General features: G+C 40.0%; 1 protein-coding gene across 2 annotated transcripts in view; it reads right to left on the bottom strand.

Annotated features, from left to right (window-relative positions):
- Positions 1-10,022, bottom strand: part of Tcea1 (transcription elongation factor A1) — a 33,934-nt gene extending 23,912 nt beyond the window's left edge. The window contains exons 1-2 of one of the 2 annotated variants that reach the window (XM_021157360.2): positions 9,798-10,022; positions 2,832-2,894 (exon numbers count right to left, since the gene is read on the bottom strand). In XM_021157360.2, coding sequence (XP_021013019.1) covers positions 2,832-2,894; positions 9,798-9,860 — 126 coding nt within the window. In that variant the 5' untranslated portion in view covers positions 9,861-10,022. The remainder of the gene's footprint in view (positions 1-2,831; positions 2,895-9,797) is intronic. The other variant, XM_021157352.2, reaches the window with a different exon arrangement.
- Positions 10,023-10,565: the final 543 nt, after the last annotated feature.

The raw sequence follows: 10,565 nt of genomic DNA, 5'->3' as shown, positions 1-10,565 counted from the left end.
CTACAAAGTGAGTTCCAGGACAGCCAGGGCTACACAGAGAAACCCTGTCTCGAAAAACCAAAAAAAAAAAAAAAAAAAAAAAAAAAAAAGAATAATCAAATACAGCTGTATTTACTAATTTTTTTTGTTAAGTTTCATCCTAAATTCTTCCTTTCACCCTCCCTTTCAATCAGCTAACAATTCTTATAAACTGCCTATCAGCAAATTCTGCTCAGGCTAAAGATGGAACTTGGTGGTGAATCACTTGCTTAGCCTGTGCAAAGCCTTAGACCCTGCTTCCATCCTTGGTTTAAAAATAAATGGGGGCATGCTGGGCATGATGGCACATGTCTGTACTTCCAGCACTTATGACAGGAGGCTACAGGTATCATAAGGACAAGTCCTACTTCAAATACATGGTGAGATTCTGTCTCAAATTTTAAGTACAACTGTAAAAGTAACCTGTTTTGCCTGGTATGTTGGCACATCCCTCAAATCCCTAACCAAAGAGGCTAAAGCAGTAGGACTGCTGCGAAACTAAGGCCATCCTAGATAACTTACTGCTCCCACTCCTTCACCCCTATACTGCTACCTACTCAAAATCTCTTCACTTTTTCTGCCAATACCTTTGTTTAATCCCCTATTCGAGCATGCTTGAATAACTTCACTAGTCAGCAAGTTTTCCTGTCTTTCAAGTCTCCCATTTCTTTCAACATGCAGATCTGGTTATATATTTTCCTAACGCCTCCAGGCAGTACTGCTCTTGCAAGTATATGAAGGTCTGTATGCCATCCTGCCTCTAGCTTTTCCTTGTCCTGCACTACTCCATATGCTACACTGATTCCTCATGCTACTCTGTTACGATATTCTTTTCTGTCCTAGACATTGAGGGAGGACCTGAATATCTTTGGAGACCACCTGTGTGTAGGCTTTCTTGAGCTCTTAGATTAAGTAATTGTATTAAGTCAACTTCTGGGGCTGGATAGTTCAGTGGTAAAGGTTGTTTGTTGCTTTTGAGGAAGACCCAGGTTCTATCCCTAGCTTCCACATGAATTTGTTAACTCAAGTTACAAAGAATCTGACACTCTCTTCTGGCACACAGTGCAGACATACATGTAGGCAAAACAGCCATACACATAAAATAATAAAACTTAAAAAAAAAAAACCAAAAAACAAAAAACTTACTTCTACACTACCCCTACCCAGACTTTATCTAGATACCTACACTGTTGTTTTTAAGCACAATTTTTTCTCTTAGTCTTTGAGATCAGAGGGCCAAAGATAGTAGTTTACTGACATTGGCAAATCTTGCACAACTGTTAACCATAATAAGAATTCAAATAACCTGTTATATAATTAGACTGAAAGAGAAAAAAATAAAGGTGGATATAAAATGCATACCCTACCCAGCTTCCACACTTACATAAATCTACACATCTCTAACTGCAGGCTGAGATCACTAAGATTATTTTCGATGTATTTTTCCCACACAAACTTACTACCCTCTGCTATGAAGGGAGTACATAGGTGGGAAGTAAGGTACTATCCAAAAGGAAAGGGCTGCTGATCCCAGAACCCAGAAATTCATACTTCATACTAGTTTTCTCTCTTGAGTCTGCAGGTAGAGTTCTTTTTATTTAGTTTTGTTTTCTACTATAGACCTTTTTGTCCATGTGGTAAAACTTTCAGACATCTTCCTCAGAAACCTTTTACATCACATTAAAGAAAAAAACATAAGGTTGAAAAAGAACAACTATATATTATACACAGTACATCTGCTTCCTTATTAAAATATTAAGACCTAGAATATGGAACATAAGTAGCCATCAGGATGAGCAAATGGATTTTAATACATCTGCAACAACTAACAAGTTAATAAAAGTAAAAATATTTGAGATTTCTTTTAGTTATTCATAAATGTTACTAAAAGGACTGTAGTTTATTATAATAAGAAATGTGCTCAGTTTCAGTTAGATTTCCCTGAACATGTATTTCCTTAGCAAGGTTCATATACCTAATTCTTTCTTGCAGTTTGACTTAATAAAATTGAAACATCAAGGAAGATGCTCATAAATAATGTCTACCAGAAAAAGCATTATTCAGGTTATTGATCACACTCACTTCCCTTTTTAATGCTGACTTATTTTTCTACTTTAGATGAAACACTAATGCTTCAGTACTCTACTAATATTTAGTAGTTTGCATTAATGGTTGATGCTGAAAAAAGAAAAGTGGTGACTCCCTGTTATCCTAACACTAAGCTACACTGAAACACTGAAAGTCCAAACCAGGCCCAGGAATCTAGATATAACACTTATAGTAAGATCTCATGACCCCACAACTGTTGCAGGGTATTTATCACACTGTGAACCCTAAGATTATGCTATTTACTGGAGAAATCTGTTTGTGGTTGGGGTGTGGCTCAGTCTTAGCACACACCTTTAATCCAAGAGCTTTCTCTATTATAAACAGAATTAAAGTCAACCATAGGCCAAGAGGATACAACCAGTTGACAAGGAGTAAACATAGGAAAAAAGAAAAAGAAGTCAGGAAGAGAAATAAACGATCAGGAAGTAGAAGGGAGGGACATTCAGTTTAAAGGCTTTTTGAGATGACACAGAGAAGGGGATTTCCTTTTGGGAAGTTGGCTGTAGAGGAAGATCAGTTGGGCACTTTCTCTGTCTCTCACATATGGCTTCCTAGTCTTTATTGGCAAAATTGAATGTTTGAGATTGTGTTAAAAACAACAGGAAACCTCGGGAAGTTCTTTTTGAGGAACATGTAACGAAGATAATTCATTATTTTATAGCAATTACCAATTCAAATACTGTGTGAAACACAGAAGCACATACCTGTAGCAATTCTAGGGTCATCGGAATATTCTTAAGCTCTTTCAGCAAATCCAATGCGCCAGCCTATAAAATAAAACAAGTTTATTGAATTCCTAGGGCAGTAAAACATGGACTAGCTTAGTCAATTAACAACTTGTAGTGGCTTATCTACACACACAAGTACAGAGATACATATACATGTACATGTACACACACACACACACACCATCTTAGAACAGAGATTGAAATGTCAGAGGCACCTAACATCCAATTTCTGAGTGATGGCTAGCACTTGTGAAACAATTTGAATTGTATTCCCCACAGTATATGTTCAAATGTGTGTTCTGGGAAGAAATGTAAAATTTCTTACTGTAATAAAAAACATACCTACATATATCTACATGAGGTAAAAGTCAGAATGAGAAAATGGAAGGCCCAACAGATGCTACAATCCCTCTAGTACTATCTGTCCTCAGGCAACAAGGAGAAGGCACTGTTTTGTTGAGAATTTGTATGAGGTCTCTGTATTTCAATGCTCACAATAACAACACTATCTACCTGGTTCTTGAAGAATAGTAAGCAGCAATTTCTGAAAGAAAACTCAGAATTTACATGTATGTTATGCTTTTAAGACTATCAACTGCCAAGCCGGGTGTGGTGGCGCACACCTTTAATCCCAGCACTCGGGAGGCAGAGGCAGGCGGATTTCTGAGTTCGAGGCCAGCCTCGTCTACAGAGTGAGTTCCAGGACAACCAAGGCTATACAGAGAAACCCTGTCTCAAAAAAACAAAAACAAAAACAAACAAAAAAGAAACTAATGGCAGACTCATTGTGCAGCATAAAGAACTGTATTTAGTTCCACTCTTATGTAACTATTTACTTCACTGGGGTGGAAGGGTATTCTACTAATGTATCTGAGTTTTTCCATGCTAATGATACTCACTCTGCAAACCATTAGTATTCTTTGTTTGTTTTGGTTTTTCCAGACAGGGTTTCTCTGTGTAGCCCTGGCTGTCCTGGAACTCACTTTGTAGACCAGGTTGGCCTCGAACTCAGAAATACACCTGCCTCTGCCTCCTGAGTGCTGAGATTAAAGGCGTGGGCCACCACACCCGGCTAAAAAAGTTTTATTTATTTATTTATTTATTTTATGTAAGTTCACTGTAGCTGTCTTCAGACACTCCAGAAGAGGGCGCCAGATCTCGTTACGGATGGTTGTGAGCCACCATGTGGTTGCTGGGATTTGAACTCTGGACCTTTGGAAGAGCAGTCGGGTGCTCTTACCCACTGAGCCATCTCACCAGCTCCTAAAAAAGTTTTTAATAAACTTTCTAAAATGTGTATAAATGTTTTGGCTACACATGCCCAGCTACCACATGCATACTCAGTGCCTTTGGAGGCCAAAAGAGTGTGTTGGATAACCTGGGAATATAATTACAGCCAGTTGTTAGATGGGATATGTTATCCATATCCCATCATATGGATAATGGGATTCAAACCTGAGTCCTCTAGAAGAGCAGCCAATTGCTGGGGTATCTCTTCAGACTTTTGTACTGTTATTTTTAAAAAATAAAACCAAGAAAAGATTTCCAGGCATGATTGTTTGAAATTATCCAACTTGACCTTCCAGAATAAAATAGTATTAACTTCTCTTCTGGAAATACCAATATAGAACATTTTAACTATAAACTTAAAACACAAGAATTATGAAGCAGGTTATTAAAAAGGATTTTAACAATTTTTCCTTCTTTTATGTTAAAATTCCGTACATGTCTTATTTACACTGAAACAGAGAACATTGGTCTAAGGTTCAATAAAAAAAAAAAAAAAAAATCTAGGGATGGGAGTGATCGCTCAACAGTTCGACCACTTGCTGCTGTTGTAGAGAAGATCCTGATTTGGTTCCCAGTACACACATGGCATATACTCACCTGCAACCCCGGATCTAGAGCAACTAATATCCTGGTTTTCACAGGCGCCTGCATGTATGTAATGCAGGTACATACATTCAGGATCACACATATGTATGTAAAATAAATGGATATATATTAAAGAATGTCTACAGAACATTTTTTTGTATAAATGAGGTCTAATTCCTTGAATGCATGTTTAACCTTCCTCTAGATCAAAAAACTTTCAAACAGAAAAGCTGAGTCTTAAATTCATTTCTTGGCAAAGGCTAATCTTAGCAGATGTACAGCTAATGAGTCTATTTACCTCACTTAATGTTAAGCATATTACTATTGAAATGTTAGTGTCTTATTACTAGAAGCTGCCCAAATCCCTTTTAGAGGTATCAATACATGATGAGGTTTCATAATATCTTGGTAATCTGAAAAATTCTGTAATTCTCAAGAGTCCAAAGGCTTTTAGCAGATGGTGCATCTATCTGTGTTCTCTCTTAACAAAAGCATTTTTTCTTCTACCTGTATCTCCATGGACTTTCTTACCCATTTCTAAAGATCAGTAATAAGTTAACAAATCAAATTTGTAAGTAGTTTTTTTTTTTTGTTTTTTTTTTTATTTTGGTTTTTTGAGTCAGGGTTTCTCTGTTGCCCTGGCTGTCCTGGAACTCTGTTTGTAGACCAGGCTGTCCTCCAACTCAGAAATCCACCTGCCTGCCTCTGCCTCCCAAGTGCTGGGATCAAAGGTGTGCGCCACCATGCTAGACTTCTAAGTAGTTCTTAAAAGCAGCTTTGTTACTAAAGTGCACATGCTATCTGTCGCATATAAAACTGATTTTTAAAAAACACATCAGTAATACAATACACAATTTAAGTCACTTTCCAAGTAAAGGTAAAAAGATTTACCTTAATTTGACTTTGTTTCTACTCAGATCTCTGGTGAGAGACTAAATCACTGATGGGATGCAGCAACTATGACTGTTCTTGACAACTAACATGTGGTCCAAACAGTTGAGTATCTCACTCAAGGTTTATTACAAGATAAACTATGAACCGAATGAAATTAGCAAAAACCATATGGATATACACTAATTCAGTAACAACTTACCTTTGAGAGCTACTATGTACCAGGTATTGTACTAAATACTTTAAAATTTTATGTTTTATGTGTATGAGTGTTTGTACATATTTATGTGATATATGTGTGTGTGTGTGTGTGTGTGTGTGTGTGTGTATTTTGCCTGAAGAGGCCAGAAGAGAGCATTGATCCTCTGGAACTGGAGTTATAGTTGTCTATAAACCCGCAACGTGGGCACAGGTTCTCTGCAAGAGCAGCAAGTGCTTTTAACAATTGAGCCATCTCTCTAGCCTCTTCAACAAATACTCTTAATGTGGCATAATAAGCTCCATTCTGCGTGAGTACATATCAGTAAACAAACCAGCAATCTCTTTGGACTTCAGAGAATTTTATTTTGATGTTGGAAATTGAACCCAGAGCCTTACACATGCTAATCTAGTACTCAACTACCAAGCTGTATACTGAGGGTACTGCCTCAGGAATTAAAACAAACAAAACCTTTACTCTTTGTGACCTAGAACAACTGTGTTTTCCATTCCTCTGGCCTACCAATGACAGTTGTGCTTTCTGAATTCACTACCAAACAAGAAGCTGCATTTCATCCCTTCCCATTTATCTACCTCCTAGCATCAAGTCCATTACAGCATCTTCTATATAGATGATGCAAGAGAAAGAAAGAATCGACTATAACTTCTAAAGTCACCTTTAGTTCACAGTACTGACTGCAAGATTAACTACAACATTGCTATTTTATTATAGTTTTTAGGAGTGTTAGAAGTGCTTTTACAAAAAAAGTATTCAAAATTGCAGGAAACCTAGTCTATATAAAATTACAGCCTACAAACAACCTTCTCCACATACAAAGAGGTTCAGGGACTTACAAGTAGAAACATGTGCTATATTTATCCCAGACCCAGATTTAAAGCCATACTCTTGTTTCCTAATTTAAAAAGTTGTCCTTTTCAAGCTTCTCACATAATGAAGAGAGTAACATAGCTAGTAAGTAGATAGATTAAAAAGGTCAGGTACACAGTGAAGCATTATAACACAGAAAACACCTGACACAGGAGACAGCTGAGGGGAAGGGGGAGATAAAGGCACCATATAGATGTTTCTCCAAAACAGACACATTTCCAGTAAATACAGAAAAGATGCCCATAACATTTCATTACAAGATGTAATTTAATGGACAAATATCAACAAATATTAAAACAATATGGTGAGTTAGAAACAATCAAACATCCTGATGGCAATGTGAAATGGTATGAGCCATTTCGTGGGAAGAAAAAAAAAAAAAGAATTGGATTATTTTTGAACAGTTTCTCAAATGGTTAAGTTTAGGGTGTAGGTACAGTGTTTGCTGAAGAGTCCAGCCCCAGGATTAAAACTAAAAGTTACACATAGACACTACACAGCTCAGTACTTCTACTCCTAGGTATATACCTAACAGGAATGAAAACATGTTAACACAGATATGAGATTATTAACATTAGTTTTATAGCCCAAAGTGGGAGCAGCACAGATGTACAACAATGAGGATTAAACAAAATGTGATATGTGCATCAGTATAATGAAATACTATTCTGCAATAGAAAAGAATGAAATCTAACAAGATACAGATTGAACTTTAAAATGGATATAGTAAGCTGAGCATGGTGGCTGTGCCTAGAGTCCCAGCCATCTACTCAAGATATTTAAATAAATAAATAAATAAATAAATAAATAAATAAAAAGATTGGAGAGCTCTTAACTAGTCAGGATGGGATTACTAACCCAGCAAAATTAACTGAATAATGAACGAGGTTAAGATTGGTAACTACTGGAGTTAGCAGAAAACATAGCTTGGATTACTAGTTCAAAAATGGTAGCTGACTTTAATTGATACCTACTCTACAATTTTATTAAAATGCAATTATATCAAAAAAATAGTGCAACTACCATGCTTCAAGCAGTTTCCATTTTTATGGTCTGAAGTAACTTAAAAATAGCTGCTGTCACAGTTCATCCCATTTATAAAGATACGTAAGGAGTTCCAGGTCCTTAAATACTGTGAGTTCCAGGTCTGACTGGGCTACATAGAAAGATGCCATATTTAAAACAAAACCAAAAAAATAGGGGTTGGGGGTGGGCATGGCAGTGGCCCGAAGACTTTAATCTCAGCACTCAGGAGGCAGATGTCTAGGAGTTTAAGGCCAGCCTGGTCTACAGAGTAAGGTCCTAGTTAAGCAGGACATTATGACATGCAGTCTCAAAGAGAGAGAGAGAGAGAGAGTGAGAGTGTGTTTGGGGGGAGGAGGGGAGCCCAAGAAATGGTTCAATAGGTAAAGGCTTAATAAGTGAGTTCAGTGTTAGGCCAATAATGCCAGCACTCAGGAAGCAGAGGCAGAAGGATTTAAGTTTGAGGCTAGCCTAATATACAGAGCAAGTTCCAGGAGAGCAAGGGCGACACAAAGAAATCCTCAAGTTGTCCTCTGACGTAGTTGTGTACACACACACAGGTTTTTAAATTTTAGATTTTTTTGTTTGTTTGGCTTTGTTTTGTTTTGTTTTTGTTTTTGTTTTTGAGACTCTGTATAGTCCTGGCTGTCCTGGAATTCATTCTGTAGACCAGGCTGGCCTCGAACTCAGAAATCTGCCTGCCTCTGCCTCCCAAATGCTGGGATTAAAAGCGTACGGCACCAATGCCCGGCCCAAGAATTTATTGAGTATCATTTTGATCTTTCTTTGCATTTCATCAGCCTGTTTGAATTTCAGGACTGGAAAATGAAAGAAAAAGCAATTAAGAAAAAAAAAAAGCTTTGTCTTCTTTTTCAAGACAAATTTTCATATTAGTTATGGTTTTGCACTACCAGAAATCAGATTTGAGAATGACTTGAAGTCTGTCCTGATGTATTTGGGAAAATAAGTTACGAAGTTAATGACTTTTTCCTTCTTGCAAGCTTCCTCTGTGGCAATCTGGGAACCTTCAGCCTTCAGCCAGAGAGAGGTTTCCCAATTTAATTAAAAAAAAAAAAAAATGTTCAACCTATCATATAACCAGAACTCATCACCTGCATCAAGTAATGAAATGGCTCAATCAGTAAGGAAGAAAAACACCACAGGCTAATATCTGGAACAGAAAACAAACAGGAAATATTTGAAAGGACCAAAATCGTACATACGGATTAACGGGGCATGAAATTAAATGCGGGGCAACGCACCTGTTCAAGAAAGAGGAACCTGGGGCGTCTGAAGTCTTACATTATTTGGTATTAACACTAAATCCTAAGCTGGCAGCGAGTTAGCTCAACCAAAAGTACACAGTATTTAAGCGACAATACTTTAGCTCTGACTCAGTTTCTTGACTCATAAAAAGAATTCTGCAGAGGCGCGTAACTCTAAAGCACTGCACAAACGTTTAGCATCTCTGCACGGCTTTTACCTCACAAATGGCAACAGTCTCTGGTATAATGCAAACCCGCTGCGTCTGGAAGAAGAGATTCAAGTGAAGCTGGCTGAAGAGAGGTCAAGTGTGAAGCAAAGGGATGGAAAGTGGTACACACCGAGGGACACATCCACACAGACCCATCAAGGAACAGGGGGTGTCATCCGTCCCGCTGCAGCCTCAGCACCCACCATACCCGCCGAGCAGCAGCCGGCTGCAGAGGGAGGTCTGAAACCCCGGCTGGCAGCTCATCGCACGCAGGCCGACTTGCTAAGGGGCGGCGTATTTTCTGTTTGTGATTACCAAGTGGGTCTAAGGCAGAGCTGGGATAAACACACTTTACGGCCCGTCTGCAACTGACCGCGGCACCCAGCGAAGCCGCTCTGAGGTAACCGGCGGCGGCCACCGTACATTCTCTCAGCCCAGCGTCGAGGGCTTCAATCCTGGGCTCACTGCGCCGTGGGCAGCACGGACCTGTAAGCCCGGAGGGCGCGCGGCCGCCCCGGCCCGGCCCTGACTGACTCCGCGTGGGCCGGTGTCGTGGACTCGGCCGCGGCCTGCCCCGGGCCCGCCCGCTTACCGCATTCTTTTTCTGCACCATTTTGTCCATCTTCTTGGCAATGCGAACCACCTCGTCCTCCATGGCTCCGGAAGGCCTCCCCTCGCCCGGCCACTGCGGACGGGAAGCGAGAGAAGCAGCGCGGACGTTCGTCAAGCCGCGAAGCCGCTGGCCTAGGCCTTCCTCACAGACCCGGCCCGCGGCGGCAGGGATAAGCGCTCCGCCCCCTAGGCCGTGCTAGTCAAGCACCGCGCGCGCCACACAGGCACTACGAATCGATCGCAGGAGACTGGAAAGTAGAAGTGGCTCGCTCAGGCGCGCGCTGTCCTTTTAATCTATTCCCGCCCCCAGCAGTCTGGAACTTCCGGCCCTATCAGGACTCGCGTTGCTGGCGAGTTGGGAGTTGGACGGAGTTGGGCTTTCACGCCGGAGGGATCAGGCAGTAGTAGGCGGTGGGTTGCTACGGGTTCCATCGAAACCCCTCCAGCAGATCGCTCTTTGGGACGCGGGGCAGGCATAGCCGAGGGCTTAAAGCGCATGAGCACTGAGGCTCACTCTTGGACTCAGATATTCAAACCATCTCTCCTGCTGATGAAAACCGACTTAAGAGACGACGGCCTTGATTGAGAATTGTGACTAACAAAAAGCCACGGTAGAAAATTGACATATATAGTGTCTGGGATTGTTTTTACTTTGTTCCTTGTGTTGAAAGTTAATAAATCAGGAGCCAATGAACATTACAGACTTTAAGACTCAAATGTCTTCTTTCCAATGAAAAAAGTTAACTAA

This window comes from Mus caroli, chromosome 1, assembly GCF_900094665.2.
Source record: "Mus caroli chromosome 1, CAROLI_EIJ_v1.1, whole genome shotgun sequence".
NCBI lineage: Eukaryota > Metazoa > Chordata > Mammalia > Rodentia > Muridae > Mus > Mus caroli.
The sequence above is the reverse complement of the archived record's forward strand: the minus strand, read 5'-3'. Positions and strand labels throughout refer to the sequence as shown.